Raw genomic sequence first — 16,428 nt, 5'->3', positions numbered from 1 at the left:
TCTTGTCAAAATTAATTCCAGATTCAATATTTAAAACTCACAGCTGTTATTGTTTAGAGATACTTTTTTCCTCCTCTCTCCCAGAATTCAAGTGTACCACAAGGAAAAACAAATGGAACGGGAGCTTTTCTGCAAAATAAATGTACATCCTCATGGTTCTTAAGAGAGCAGGGGTCCGCTTCTAAATTTGGCCTTTGTAGATGAGTGATGTGAAGAGTTTTGTCGTCCCTGTACATGCCCCAGGTTGGATGTGTAGGCTTGAGCAGCAGCAGTGGGGGAACACAAATGAGGAGGACAGCGCCTCTCTCTCTCTCTCTCTCTCTCTCTCTCTCTGTATGAGTGTGGCTCTGAAACAGACAAGACAGAGGGGAGATGGGTTCTGCGTAGCGGTCTGGTGAGGTCATCAGACTGTGGCTAGAAGCACCACATCGTACTGTTTTCTCTTTTTACCCCTCCCCCCTCCCCACTCTGCATCATCGTCTATATCTGCAGACAGGAGTCTCGCACCTTTGCTGTTCTGTAGGGGATTTATAAGAATAAAAGAAGGTGTGTGTGGATGAGCATGTTTAAGTCTGCTATATATAGACACGTGCCTGCGTTATGATGATTAGTTCCAATAGGTTTGTATCGTGTGTGTGTGTGTGTGTGTGTGTGTGTGTGTGTGTGTGTCCTTTTACATGTGTTTTCCACCCCTGAGGAACGGAGCTCCAGCTCTCTCACCTCATCATCTTTCTTCTTCCCCTCCATTTACCTCCTTTGCTACTTCCCATGCTTGTTCCTCCTCTTCCCCTTTTATCTTTAATGTTCCTTCTCCTTCATTGTGCATCACTGCCCTGCAGGCATCCCTTTAGTGTTTGCTGGCATGCTGGTGAGTTTTATGCTTGACTGTTATATAACTAATTTTAGCAAGTTTGAGTCACGCGTTGGGCTGTAGGTCGTGCTCTGAAGTGACGGCTTACATTAATGTGCACCCCAAGGCTCACTATACACTCTTAGTCAATGTGTGATACACAGTCTTTTTGGGGTTGTGTGTGTGTGTGTGTGTGTGTGTGTGTGTGTGTGTGTGTGTATGTGTGTGCATATATGTGCGTGTCTTGCATGAGTGAACAAGTGCACATGTCCGTCTGTGCCTCATGACCATCTGCCTCGTCGGCTGCTAATATAGGCTACATCTTTGGTATATGTGTATGTAATTTAAAGTGCGTGTGTGTGTGCGTGTGTGTGTGTGTGTGTGTGTGTGTGTGTGTGTGTGTGTGTATGTGTGTGTGTGTGTGTTTAGATGGTATTCTGTCATGCAAGAGGAATCTGTTTGGGATCCTTTGAGTGTGTATCTATTTTTAAGTGGATGTTTGAGGGTTCATAGCTCTTTAAGTGTGTGTGTGTGTGTGTGTGTGTGTGTGTGTGTGTGTGTGTGTGTGTGTGTGTGTGTGTGTGTGTGTGTGTGTGTGGACTAGTAGTAGTAGTGGGAGGGTCTAGCTGTATCTCTCCTGCAGGTTGGGATGATGGAGAGTGTAGTGGAGGTGGTGAAAGGTATGAGAGAGGGAGGCCCACTTGGTCTCTCCATCAGGTTTTTCTGAATTATGTCCTGTACAAGTCTGAGCAACCTGTCCCCCCCCCCCAAAAAAAAGGTGAGTAGTATATTCTTACAGCACAAAACACTTGCAGTTGATTGGAAATTAAAATAACGGGTCTTAAAAATAGTCATCAACAACATTACCCCCGAGAATGAAGAACATCCATCTGCAAAATAATGAAATATGAATAAAATAAAACTAAAAGAGGGCGGCACGGTGGTGCAGTGGTCAGCGCTGTCGCCTTATAGCAAGAAGGTTCCGGGTTGGAGTCCCGGCTCGAGCACAGGATCTTTCTGTGTGGAGATAGCACGTGGCCTGTGATGGACTGGTGACTGTCAAGGATGAACCCCGCCTCTCGCCTAAAAAGCTGCTGGGATAGGCTCCAGCCCCCCCGATCCTTAACAGGAATAAGTGCAAGAAAATGGATGGATGGAGTATTTGTGGTTGAAAATCTGAAATAGTGCCATAAATTCCTGCATCAGCTAATGATGTAATGTACTAATTAAATTAATTAAAACAATATTTGATCATTAAAACTGAAAGGTGTGTGTGTGTGTGTGTGTGTGTGTGTGTGTGTGTGCTTTTACACGTGAGCAGGCTGCCATTTCAACCCAGGCCACTGCCCTTTGTTGAAAGAGCACACTAGGAGGGTTCACCTGGGGTGTGCATGGAGCGCGTTTGTGTGCGTGCGTGCATGCGTGTGTGTGTGTGTGCACGCGTGTGTGTGTGACTGGTGGATTGCATTCAAAAAATTGAACGGTAAAAATTAACATAAGAACTGAAATTTCATAGCAGTGTCAGACAAGTACACAAGCAGACAGGCAGCTACCTGTGTTTGACATATTTTGAAGAACATGTTTGAGTCTTGCACATATGATAGTGGGTCAACAAATGGACAAACATATGTTGTTTCATGTGGAGCTTTTTCTATCTTTTTTTTACCCTGTTATTAAATGTAGCTTTTTAAGTCTGGAAAATGATCATGAGACAGACACGGCTTTTTGGTGGTTTTCTTCTCCCTCTAATTCTTTCAAAATGCACGAATCTGAGATGGAACTGCAACAAATCAAATCTTAAGAGGTTATAAATAAAAACGAATACCAGAATCACAAATATTACATGGCACCAAAATGGCAGTTAACTCAACAGTTTTATGTGATAAAATACACATATATTTACATATTCATCTTTTTTATTTCATATTATCTCATACAAAAAGGTATTTTTTTGTCCTGTATCACCAGCCAGCCAGCTAATGGCTGAAGCTAATGGAGACTTTCCGTCAACGACAGCTAAAATTGCCCCCAAATATTCTTATGTGCATCGTACAGTATAATCAACATCTTCTTTATTCATTCAGTAACCAACAGACACTGTGATTTGGGTTATTTGCTCGGTGGTAGCACTGATTGTGACCAGCCGGTGCATTCAGCTGAACCAAACTACAACCAAGCTTTTTTAGGGTCAAGACGCCGACTTGTGAATACATAAAAGGACAAAAACAAGTTTAACTTTAAGATGCCATTCCAGCTTCAATGACTAGAAAAAATGCTTTCAGACAATATTTAACCAAGTTTTCCCTCTCATTAGACAAGAATTAGTAGCAAGGCCTTACTAAATCTGCTCAACCTCTCACAGCACAGACAAATGAATACTCCTAATCTGCCTCCGCTGCTCTGCTTCTCCTCACTTGCCGATGTCAAAAAGGCCTTATAGGACTGAGGGGAGTGGAAGCTGTGTGCTTTGTATCTCTCAGGATGTTCCACCCATTTACACTGTGTTCCTATATGTCGTAAATAATCTAATCTGAAATTCCGTTTTGAAGACAGAAACAGAAGAACAGAGAACGAGAGAGTCAAATGCTTGCAGTGTAAAATCTCCCAGAATGCCAGATAGATGAAGCATTTGTCATCACTGCACGCATGGAGAAACACCAGGCCACATCATTGGCCTCACCCATGGTGTTCTATTGGTTCTAAGGTTTGTGTCTGTGTGTGCGTGTGTGTCTTTTTCTGTCCCCTGTCCATGTATGCATGCATGCTTGAGCAGGTAGAAGAGCATACATTTGTTTCATACTTATGATTCTTGCTCAAACCAGTTGCTATGCTCTGAAAGACATGGGTTGGGATGTTATTATAAGAAAGAGGAAGGAAGCTGTTGTGCCTTCTCCTATTCCCCTTGACGTTAATGTTTGTGTGTGTGTGTGTGTGTGTGTGTGTATTTTTTGGGACTTTGGCAGCAGTGCGACAGCTTGCGAAGTGGCCCTTGACCCTGTTGGACTGCAAGTTGAGGGTCAGAGAGTACAGTTCAAGCATGATCAGAGCAAAAATGTCCATATATTTTGACAACATGATTTCCAGTTGTTCCTCAGCTGAACTGAGGAGCTGTGTGGGAGGTCTGGTGATACGGTTTATTAGCTTCTTGTAAACTGTCCTTATTGAGAACTACTTTATGCAAGATGGCCTTGGACTGAAGCTTATTTTGACAAGAATTGTTGAAAATACTCTTCAATCCACATCTAGGAAGTCATCGCTTGCTTGGATGATGGCTTTATGTGAATTTCTACATCCTGATAGCACATTCGGCATGTAACTGTTGACTTCTCAGGAGTGTGTAGTGTACAGGTTCTTAATAGAGTGCCAGGATAAGTGAAATGAGGGTAGTTTCAGACTTGGAGTTCAGAAACAATGTAGATTTATGAGGGGAATACTCGGAAATATTGGGGAAAGCTTCTTAAACTCTGGAATAACAGGCTGCATCTAAATTCTTTAAGAAGAGGAAGAGAAATTTTTTTTGGAAAAGAAAGCAAAATCAAGGGACTCCATATGACTTGCACATGGCTGCGGACGTCTGCGCCGCTCAGTTGTTATCCTGACAGACTGAAGACATTAAAAACTGGGAGGAAGTACGAGCGAGGGGGAGGAAAAGGAGGGAGGAGAGAGGGAGGGTTGAAAGAGGGGGACAGGGTGACTAAGTCAGGCATCAGGAGTCAGTCAGAAGAAAAGGGGAAGTCTTCATGAAGAAAAAAGGGAGGGGAGGAGGGAGAGGGGAGAAAAAAGGAGAGGTTGATGTGGCTATTTGAGGTAGCCGTTGAATTATGGAGCGAGCCAGAATAGCCGGTAAGTTGTGATTGTTTCCAACTTATTTGATACTTGAACACAGAGACGTTTTCCCCTCTGGTGGGAGTTTCTTTGCTCTTTTCATGGTTGGACTTGAGAGGGAGCAGCTTCTTGGCAGTGGCAGCAGTGAGCTAGATCCTGCTTGTGTTTGCTTTAGTCTGTTGGGTTTTTGGGAGCTGCCGTTTAGGGACTCTGTCTGGGTGTCTATATGTCAGCGTGCCTCCTCTGATTTATTTCTCACAGATGTCTGAGCTCAAAACTGACCACTAGACTTTTCTCTTCTGTCGGTTCAATTGAATTGACAGCCAAGCACATTGTAAAGTACTATTTCTGAACAACTTCCACATGCAGAGCACCATTTATTAAACCTCATGTGATGGGCTGCCAAAGGGGACTCTCCAGAATGAGCAAATATAAGCTTCTTTAGCAAAGTGGCTCCTGATACATTCACAGTGGATGGACAGAGTTAAGTCTTTATACCATCACCACAGATTGGTTTTTGGATTAATTCTATCTCAGACAGATGGGTTATTTTTAAGTTACAGGGAGCGAGAGAAGAGCATATGTCAGCTAATATGACTTGGTTTTCCACTGACTCTTTTGAGGAATGTTGGCATCACGTACAGTGCTGCATCTGAGCTCTTCTGTCACACTCAGTAGCTTCTGGCTTCTCCACATCAGCAATGGATTTTTAATATATAATAATTTACTGTTTAGAGTTGATAGAGATTCAATGGAGCTTCTGTTGAGATCCGTTTGTGTTCAGCCTGCACAGAGAGAATAAGAGCAACCTAGCAAGTTACAGCGATGAAAGCCGGACGTCAAGCTGAGTGACGCTCTGCAAATTAGCCTCTGATTCAGCCGCGGCTGAGCTCAATGAGCCAGAAACACTTGCAAGCTTTTATGTCTCCCCACTTGGTGGCAGTGTTGCAGTGTTATTTGTCCTCCTCACTTCAGCCACATTTCTGTGTGAAATGTTACATGCGGACGATTCAAATTTTGCACATAGAGTTTTTCTATGGGGGGGAAAGGGAATTTACTGACTGCATGGCATGAATAGAGAGCTAAAGTGTTGGGAGGTGTAAAACAATTATTTTGCAACAACGAAAAAAAACCTTTTAGGCATAACTTCCTCCCACATACTTCTCACTTGAGGAAGCCCTGTATGGGCTGAGCTACTTCCTGATTTTCAACATGTGTAGTGTTTGTTTGGACCCATTGTCAAGGCAACAGCACCCCCCCCCCCTCCATGGTTCCCACCTCTCCATCTTCAGACTTTTGTTTTCTTAAAGATATTGATGATGATGGCCGCACTTGGTCTTCTACGACACCTCCACCTCCCCTTTGATCCATAACAGGACGTCGTCCAGGGTAACGTGTGGTCACCACATTGCTGTAATTTGCTAATTGGTGACATATACAGCATACAAGGAAGCAAAAGAAAGAGTTTATTTTGAGAATGAGAGAGAGAGAGAGAGAGAGAGATGATTGTGTCATGTTGCTTCATGCTCTGCCAGTTAAACAAGATGAAAATGGAGTTCTTGTATGTTGAGACAACAGTAATTATTTCATTTCTGTGGCCTGTTCAGTATTGTGCAATAAAAGCGATAATTAATTCATCGAAACTGAAGGTTACATGTGAGAAAAAGGATCTTTTGATGACTCCCTACCTCCCTAAATTAAAACCTGATAACATTTTAAGAGGGACCATGGCCGAGTCTTGTACTCAATTTTTTGCACATGTTCTAAAATTCACTCCAGATATTATACTCAATGTATCAAATCTAGCTTTGCAGTCGTAAAAAAGAAATGTAATGTGCTGTAATTGTCTCTCAGTGTTGTGGTATTCGGTATAATACAATATATATTCTTATTATGAGTTGTTTTGTCGAATCAGCACTTAAATGCATGAGTGTTCCGACCCCAGTATCGTGAGCTACAGTCACATTATTAAAGGCTTATCCTTTAAGGTGATATATTCTGTTTTTTTCCAGTAAATCTGTCAGTTAACAAGCTAGATTTAAAGGTCATCACATCGTGATCAGTGCGTTTATGTTACGTGACTCACTCACACTGTTATGGCTCTCTCACATTCACTAATCGCCTTCGCCGTGGTTACAGGCCGAGGAAGTGTTGTCTTAGTGTTTGTTTGTCTATCAACAGGATTACAGAACAATTGAGGGTAAAATTTCACTGAACTTGATGGAGGGGTGTAATATGTGGGACCAGGAAGTTCCCATTCAATTTTCGTTTTATTGTGGAGAAAATGGCCTTTCATTTTGAAATTGTGTTTGTCTGAGTTTGCAGGCGATCTCTGGGTGCCCTCTCGCTCCTGTTGAAAACAGATGAAATGCTCCTACACCCTCTTTGAGCCCTATGTTCCCTCACCCCGAAACGCACGTGCACATAACCCACCCACGCCCTCCAACTCACACGAACTCAGAGTGACGAAAGTCAAGGAAATCACCCAGGTCAACGTGTTCCATAAAAGAAGTGTACAGGATATCCTCTATGAGTGAACGCCTCACAGTTCTCCTCCTACTGCCCTCCCACTATCTCGTCCTATATTGTTTTTCAGATTATTATTCAGTCATAATGAGCCCATGAAAACAACAAGCACAGCCAGTACAGGAAACTGGTTGGGAAGCTCCACCTTCAGTCATCCTGAGGAGGATTTCTGACAGGTGACATTATTCAACATGATGGAGGAAAGGCAGTTAGAGCCGGAGCTGATAGAAGAGAGGCGGATGAACTCATTCAGGGGTTTAGAAGCTCCTGTGTAGCGGTCAAGGTGTGAGGAGGAAATCAGCTGGTGTCAATATTTAGAGAGGCAGGCAGAGTGTGAGCAGCAGGTGTTACACGCCGCACAGCTTGTGTGTGTGAGACGTCTGTTTCCTGCAGCACTGAAGGTATTACAAGAATACAATGCTTCTCTATTTCTGTCCTCACACTATTGGATATAAATAATGATTATTATTACCCTGTGAACTTTTAATGAATATATTTTTTTATACATGTGAATGTTATACAGAAACAAACTAATTTAGGCAATTGAGGCTTTTTGTTCACAGTATACACCAGCATGAATCTTTATTTACTGTATTTAACCTTTATTAAACCAGAAAACCATTTGAGAACCAATTCTCATTCACAGTCATGCAGCAGTACAGCAGAATATACATAGAAAAACATCACATTATGTACATGGAATGCCTTTGCTTACTTTACAAAATACTTCAAATGGATTCTCTTCACTTTTGCCTGAAAAACTGGCCTTTGAACTTTTGTGTTCCAGGGGTAGAATTTGTGTCCAATCATCATTTTGTGCCATAAAACACAATACCACCGAACAAATTTATTTTCACACAAATTGCAGCTTGTGAAATTTGGAATAGAGCAATAATATGCGTATTCCACCATTTTAGAGAAAAATTAACATCAACATCAATTTCAATATCAATTTAATGGACCCAAATTTTGCAGGAAAACCAAATCCGAACTGTTAACCATCTTTGATACCCCACTTTCCATTGACCTGTTTAAAGCTCACTGGAACAATATACAGTGAACAAGTCGGTAAATAGTCCGTTGTATTGGACTCAATGAGCGGAGTTCTCTGCAACCTGGGTTCTGTTGTGTGTTCTATTCGCACAGTTAGTGCGTGCTCATTTTAGGTCAACAGGCCTTTAAACGCAGAGAAAGTTTCCTTGGCAACCGATGTTTTGTGGGGCTGTGTTGAATGTCTTAGGGAGCTAACAAGCAGATTTGCTAATAAAACAAATGACAGATGCGGTTGTGTTGTCAAGAGAGGAATTGTGCACCAATTCTGTCCTGCAGTTCTTGCACCGCACCACATTTAAACTATCTGAAAAGTTTCTTGAGCAGAGCAGTTCTTTTTATTCTTCCTTTAAATTTCTGCAGTGGTTTTTCATGTAACATTTCTGCAATGATGGTGTGTCATTTATAATTTTATTTCATTCCATTTAGAATTACTGCAGAGGGGTTATTATGTCTTGTATATGTAGGTCAAAGAGATCAACTTTAAAAGGTGCTATTTACTGTACATGAACCCACACACTTCAGAGTGGAGAGGCTTGTTTTGTGCAGCTTCCTGCCAATAAATGTTTGTGGTTTTGGGGAATTCCTGTTTGTCTTCAATTTGACCAAGCATCAATGCTCTAAATGAAAATCATATATGGCACAATAGATAAATAATAAAATAATAAATGAAATGCTTTGTTCCAAGGACTACATATCATTAAGTGTCATGCATAATGAAATTAATATTAATCAGAAAAAATAACCATTGTGCTGTAAGAAATCAATCATAATCATATCAACAATTAAAGCTGCAAATCAGTGAAGAAGAATAAATTCTACAATCTAACATCCCCGGTTGGAGGAATGCTGATACTCCGGGCAGATTACACACTTTCACACTTACACTCTAACACAAAACATGCAAGCTCAGCCCTGGTGTCTCCCAGCACCACGGAGATATGAGGCTGACTGTTTCTGGTTAGGCAGATTTATCCCCCAGACACACATAAACACAACTGTGTTCACATTCACTGACAACTAACCACACTAGCACATGTATGCGCAGGCACACATTCACTGCACACAGTGTAAACACATATGCGCATAACACAGACGCTTCTCCAGATGTTGTTTTGGAGCTTTCCCTCATTCTGTCATTCAGCTTTGCCTTGCACTTGCAGCCAGTGTGTATCCATGTTTAGATAAATACACACTGGCTTGGGAGCTGTGTGTTTCACACACTGTGTTTTGGTTTAATTGAGTACTACAGAACCCTGTGGCATATGGTTTGCAGTGCAGCTTGCATTGGCTGGCATGGCTGCACATGGGCCTCACACTTAGTTCCATGTAAGTACAGTACATTGACACGCACTCACACACCCGTGTGTGTGTACTGGGTGTGTGTGTGTGTGCGTGTGTGTGTATGTATATATATATATGTGTGTGTGTGTGCGTGTGTGTGTATGTATATATATATGTGTGTGTGTGTGTGTGTGTGTGTGTGTAGAGTATGGGAAGGAACACAGATTCACATGCAGATGTATTTTTACTAGCATGTCAAGGTGCACTATAAAAACACACGCAGGCTCAGGCTGACAATTAACTCTAAATGCCAGTACACAGCTGTCAGGGTCTCTGCATGTTATGTGGGGTCATATAAGAAGGACTCAAAGCATAATAAACAATGGGCAATGATATTCAAAAAGTTGCTTATTGCCTAATTTAGGATCACTGTAAGTGCCACATGCTGGTCCTCATCCGGAGACACCTCACCAGCCCTCGTTATGAAACAACTAGACTGCATCATAAACACACACTCTTATTTTGTGTTGCCATCGACCTTGTAGGTGTTAAAGTTTGGGGCCACAAGGTGGGTTTATTAGTGTCCCTTAGAATAGAGGTGTTCATTCACGTGGGATTTTGAATTATCCTTGCAGTTTATAAAAACACCAGTCAAGGCTTTTGAGCCTTTTTGCCTTTGCGAAGGCCAAAGCACAATATGATTGTGATATTTAATTGATCCCTGGTTAGTTTCCGTTGGTTATCTGGGAGTAGAAATGCCAGTTTCCTGTGGCTCCTGCTGCAGGGTTAGGTTTCCTTTTGGTGGGGGTCAGCTTCTATATGCCTATTCACTGTTATGACATGAGAAGTTAGTTTAAAATAATCCAGGATTAAGGATCTTCTTAAGGAAACTGTGATAAACTGCTCCCTCACTCCTGCCCAATCTATTTGCAATACATGCAAAGCCGACTTTGATATTTCATCACTTCAGGTTATTTTATCATCACCTTTTGAAAAATGTTTCCCTGTCGCCGCCAGTCTGGCCACTTCAGCTTCAAGGACAGGAAGTGTAACCAATACAAAAGTTTGGCCTCCAAAAGAAGGGCTTCTAGATTACCTGGTGATTAGCAAGCTCCAAATTCCCATGTCTTTTCTGATAATATGGTGTCCCAGAGGTTAGGTTGGTGCACACTGATTGCCCAGAGGCGCCATCATAGTTTCCTAATGTCAACTTTCTCCAGGAAGTCTCTCGAGGTTTTTCTGTCCCAGGAAAGCAGCAATAGTGTGAAGTGACTGCACTTTAATTTACATGCCAGCTGGTTTGTAGAGGTTGTTTACTCCAAAGTGACACCTCAGGACTCTTACATTATCTGTAGTGGCTCTGTGCAGCGGCGCTGCCGCAGAGTGAAACTGGCTTTCTGATGGCTACTTTAAGAGCCGCTGTTGTAACTGCGTCTGATTGCAGTTTAACGTCGTTAACTGTCTGACATGTCGTCCAGTTTCTCTGTCAGATCTGGTCTGACCCTCAATGAAGAAATCAGAGCTGAGAGCCACTTTGGTCAGTAGAGGGTCTGAAGGTATGACAGGGTCAGCATGGGGGGCAGGGGAAACACACACACACACACACACACACACACAGGACATGCAGGGAGTGGTGGGGGGGGTGTTTCTGGCTAAAGGCAGGGGAGGAGAAGGGAGGAGGCTTGAGCTTTTTCGCTGCCTCTGAAGTCTAAATTCAGATTTACAGAGAAGTTAGTGAGGACTAAAAAAGGTGCCCTACTAAGAGAGTTTTGACAGTATTTTATTTGAATTAGAATTAAGAGAGAACAACTTTAAAGGCGTTTCTAGAAGTTTCTTGACTGAAAAAATGTCTGACTCTGGAGTCAATCCTCACTTGGAGGGAATTATCTCTGATTTTGAAGGTTTGTACTTTGCCTCTCTTTCACTTGAAATTAGCATGCTGGTTTAGTTGTCAGAGGACAACAGCACTGATATGACAATATACTGTGTATTATGATTTCTGTCTACTGTGTGCGCATATGTTACATTTATTTTGTGATTGTTGGTATGCATATGTGTGTTTGTGTGTGTGTCTCCGCGTGTGTGTTCTAAGAACAGATTGGAGCCTGGAGCCTGTCGTCTGTTATTGATTATACCCAAATTGCGTCAATAACAGAAACAAACACAGCACTGACACCACAATTTTCCAGCACCGGAAAGCCCTCAGCAGAACACACTGAGAGTGGAAACAGCTAACATCTGTCCAATCCCTCATTACTGTTCTACCAGTACAAAAAAATTGTCATTACACTGAGGGAACAATATTTTAAATTTTAATCAATAGCTGAAACACACCAAAGACCAGCCCTGCATGTCCCAGGGTTCTGATATAAATGACCCACATTTAGAACGGAACGCCGGGCCAAACCTGAGTTCAACAATCACCTCCAAATGTGGGACAGATCTTTGGTATTTATTAGGGCCACCAAAGGACAGTTGCTGTCAGGGAACATGGCAACGCACTAACAACATTAAACTTGGCTATCATGTTTAAAGCAGCATCATATAATTTCAGTGAGCAGCAGCAGCACCTGCTGGTAGAAGTGATGAAACACAGGATGCTGGTGCACTCAGATCTGGCCATTTGACAATTTTCAGGTGAACTGAAACAAAATTATTAGATGGAGATAAACGATTCATTTTCACGAGGTTAAAAAAAAAAATGCTTCAGTTTGTTGTCATCACCATGATTGTTTACCTGAGAATTCTGAGCTCGCTTCTAGAACCTGAGACCAAGACGGCATTAGGTGCCCAGTCAGATTACAGTACGGAAGCAGATGATAGGTGAGGGAAAGAGCCACCATTCTTCTGATCACAGATCAGTGTACCAGCAAAACAATGTTGAAAACTTCAAAAAAAAAATATCACTGGCTAAAAACTAACCGCAGTGAGAAAGCTCAGGCGTTTTCAAACTGAAATGAATCAGTATTTTGAATTTAGACGATATATTCCCCACTGGGCATTTCCTACGTTTGCTAAGCCATTTGTCATCTTCTTCCTCTGCTATTCTTCTTTTCTTCCTTCCCTACCGTTTCCTTTTCCTCCTCTGGTCAAGCTGTGTTCCTCCAACTGCTCTGTGGCCTGAAGCTGACTGTCAGAACTCACGTGCTTGGAGAGAAAACAACCACATCCTCATCAATATTGAACAAGTGCCCTGTCAGTGTTTGTGCGTTGTAATGATGTAGCATTTGCCCATGAACCTGTTCGATATCAGTCAATTGTTTACTTTTTTGTATTCAATCTTTTTACACTCCTGTTTCTGAGTGACACGCAGCTGGGAGGAGTTGCCTGTTTACACATAACAAAACCGAAGAGTCATTAAACTTGGTGCATGCCGGCTTTGGATTTGTCTGCGCTCCTGCGATTAATACAATCATAATGTAATAGAAGTTTTTATGTTGCGCTTTAAATAGATGAAGCATGGCCTCAATTAAATATCAGTGGCTTGTTTTTTATAACCAGACAAAAAAGAGAACTCTTTGAGTCAGACAATTGGTTTAATTTACAGCAATAGAAAAAAAATCGAATGGGCCATACTCATTTTTACGACGTCAGCTAAGGAGGTAATGTGATGACAGGGTGTGTTTGTTTGTAAATGGGATATCTCAAACACTAATAGACAGATTTAGATGAAATCTAGAAATTTTGCAGGGGATGGATGGTATTATGGAGAGCGATAGATTAAATTATGGCGGTGATGTGAAGCAAATTGTAGATATTCATATTCTTTATGTGCTCTCTGAAATGTCTCACCGCTTTCACTATTCGAGTACGCAAGCAGGTTAACAGGTCACAATGGTTCAGATGTGGTGTAAAAACATCCAAAACCAGAAAATACACAGGAGGAGAGGAGATTTCTCCCTTTTTTATGTGAGCATTTTCTACATTTCGCCCTCCTTTTTGTCTGTCTTTGAGTACCATTATTTCCCACAGGCATTACTGGTCCCAGCTTCACGATAACAACTTCATTTCGAGTATTTCCTGGCTACTATGGGTTTATGATTTGGCAACCAAAATCCTGAAACTAATGTTTTGGATTGCACATTTAGATCATGGAAAGTACAAGAAGCAGCCTTGGTCTGTAGTTGCCAGACTTTCCTGGATGTATTTTGTAATATTACAGGTGTAGTGGTAGTTGTTGTATTGATTGGTGTCCAAGGCAGTAAAGCTGGAAGTGAACAGGACAAATTAAGTTTAAGGCCAGAAGGAATGTACATCCACTGAGAGATCAGAACAGAACCAGACTCCATTGCCAGCATGGACCATTCTAGCATCTCCATCCAGCATAGAAACATCTTTTGAGAATGGCACGACTGAGTAAAACTCCGTTCTGTCCCAGACCATCCAGGACAATGCCAGGGACTTCGCACTGAAGGGGAAATAAACAGGGCGAGGGAAGAGCAGTTTAATTGGTGACCACACTAAAGATGCACAAGTCTTGCCTGAATATGTGTGTGTGGTACTGTTATGGAAAGAAAGTATCGTAGAAACTACAAACAATATTTTAATATTTCAAAATGTAAACCTATGAGTCACTTGAGAATAAGCCCATATTTATATATTCAGAGGGACCTTGAGTGGTACACAGAATCCCTCTGTGTTTGCCAACCGCAACTGAATTTTTGTGGAGAGTTCAAGTAATTTGGACTGATCATCTGTTTAAAGGTGCCATGTTGCTGCTACAGTGTGGCATGTGCACACGGAGAGGAAATTAACATTGAAACGGAGTGTGTGTGGGGGTGTGTGTGTGTGTGTGCAGGCACATTTTCTAAATGTGGCAAAGAAAGAGGCCAGTGTGTTCTTTAGTTGGTTCAAGTGGATAATGTGCATAAATACAACACTTTCTTAACAGTTCTCAGTGGTGCTGTTCGCTGCAGTTTATACTGGATGATGACAGGTGGCAGAACGTTGGCCAGGAGAACACAGTGGAATGTGATTTCTTCAGTTCATATACTCTTTTTGTAATGTTTTACCCAGAAATTGCAGATGGAGCTGCAGTCGTTTTTATCGCCATGTCCTCTAATTTACTGGAAGAACCAGTCTACTGCATTCTTGAAAAAAAAACAACACTTTTTTTTCTGTTTCCTTTTTGTTGATGTGTGTGTGATTCATATAGTAAGAACTTACATAGATGAAGGTTGCCAAATCTCTCTCCTCCTTAAGCTCCCTTTTTCGTAACCTCCTGAAGGTATGTGTGTGTGTGTGTGTGTGTGTGTGTGTGTGTGCGCGCGCGCGTGTGTGTGTGTGAGAAGTGTAAAGTGGAATGCAGCCCCTCTCCTCATTCCTTCACTGATGTAAATCAATCTGTCCATGAAGCGGATAGTTAACTCGTGACTGATCAAAGAAACAGATCAAGGCTTTACCTGTCAAAGGTTGAGGCCTGAAGCCAAGCACTAGGCGAACTATGTAACAGCTTCTTGAATTACTTTGTGTGTGTGTGTGTGTGTGTGTGTGTGTGTGTGTGTTTGTTTGCACCCACTTTAACTCAACGATGATATTGTCCGTTGCTGATAAGGGTTCAGATCCTCCCTTTAAACATCTGTTATTCTACCATAAATTGTACAACCTGGACTCGTCTGCACCAACTTACTCTATCTCACGGCTTCCCTCTTTGCTGAACACCTCTAATACTCCCAGAATTCCTTTGGGCTGGACTCAGGGTGTCGGCCAGACAAGGAGCGAACCACACAGTAAATCCCACAAAGTGAATTGTATTGCTCCTTGTCAGCATTGGTTCTCCCCGACACCATCAGTGGGCAGCTGAAGGAAGTGTGTGTTTGACAGTGTAGCATTAAGGATTTGTCTGACCCAGCAGAATGGCTACCTAGAGTGAAACTCTATCGCCGGCCTTGTCTTGTCAAATGTGGTTTGTTTTTCCTGGTTTGACCACATCGACTTGTACTTTGCGGCCATTGACATCAGATAAGCTCCATTGTGCATAAATTGGTTTTATATAACCGGTGTTTGACAGAGTAACTGCCTTGATCGCTTGACTTATTACCTGATTGTCTGACTGTACTATTGCAAGTGCAATTAGGAGTTCAAGGCTATGACTTCACCAATTATGGTCTGAGCCCTTAGTAACATCAACAACCCAGCTTTTATTGAGAAGGTCCTTCATGTCCAACTCTCTCTGTTTTATGGCGCTCTAGTCATGAACGCCCTTGTTTTTATCTGATAGCTATCAATGCAAACTCATCACGTGTTCCATTTGAGTCACATGACTGGGCAGCAGATCGTTTATGTAATTAACACTGTATTTTAATTAAAAAAAGAGTAGTTTCATCACATTTTTGTGAAAAAGTTTGTTGTCCAGTTTGAAATTGATCCGAGCCTTCTGGAATGTGGAGGGGACGATCACCAGCGCGTCTGTTTATTTATTTCAGATTTATTTTCAGCAGGATACCTCGGATTTGATTCATTTGAAAGATTGGTAATATTATAAGGAACACATGATCAACTTTTGGAGGCAATCTGGATAAAACTATAGATCTTGTAGAATTTCCGTCTGATGCCTTAAGTTCACATGAATAGGTTGAAAGAAAGTATTGGCTTCTGCAAATTATCTTGATTGTATTCTGGAACTTGGATCCAATATTTCAGCTTTTTGCACGTTTTGATGAAATTCATACAGCCAATTTATTTTGATTGGAGAGCTACGTTCAAAGCCTCTGGGGATCGTGTTCTGGATCATTTATTCAGAAGAATTATTTTGTAACTATTCAGCAGGAGGACGAAGACTGTACCATGAACAATTACTGCTGTATGTTCGTATTCTGTATCAATGTCGCCTCCCTGGCTGAGGCTCTCTCAGTACTGCCTCATATGAAATCATAATACATGAACAGCCATTC

At 41.8% G+C, this 16,428-nt stretch overlaps 1 protein-coding gene across 3 annotated transcripts in view; it reads left to right on the top strand.

Moving 5' to 3' along the window:
• Positions 1-16,428, top strand: part of septin9b (septin 9b) — a 71,201-nt gene that overhangs the window by 9,736 nt on the left and 45,037 nt on the right. Inside the window, exon 1 of one of the 3 annotated variants that reach the window (XM_086211263.1) lies at positions 4,610-4,693. The exons of 1 other annotated variant lie outside the window; for it this stretch is intronic. In XM_086211263.1, the coding sequence (XP_086067389.1) occupies positions 4,672-4,693 (22 nt within the window). In that variant the 5' untranslated portion in view covers positions 4,610-4,671. Of the gene's footprint in view, positions 1-4,609; positions 4,694-11,248; positions 11,437-16,428 lie in introns of those variants that run through there. One more of the 3 variants, XM_086211261.1, reaches the window with a different exon arrangement.

This window comes from Aulostomus chinensis, chromosome 8 (genome assembly GCF_037954235.1).
Source record: "Aulostomus chinensis isolate RoL2024-O1b breed Wild chromosome 8, RoL_Achi_v1.0, whole genome shotgun sequence".
Classification (NCBI taxonomy): Eukaryota; Metazoa; Chordata; class Actinopteri; order Syngnathiformes; family Aulostomidae; genus Aulostomus; species Aulostomus chinensis.
Note: the sequence above shows the minus strand (reverse complement) of the source record. Positions and strands in the feature narration are given on the sequence as shown.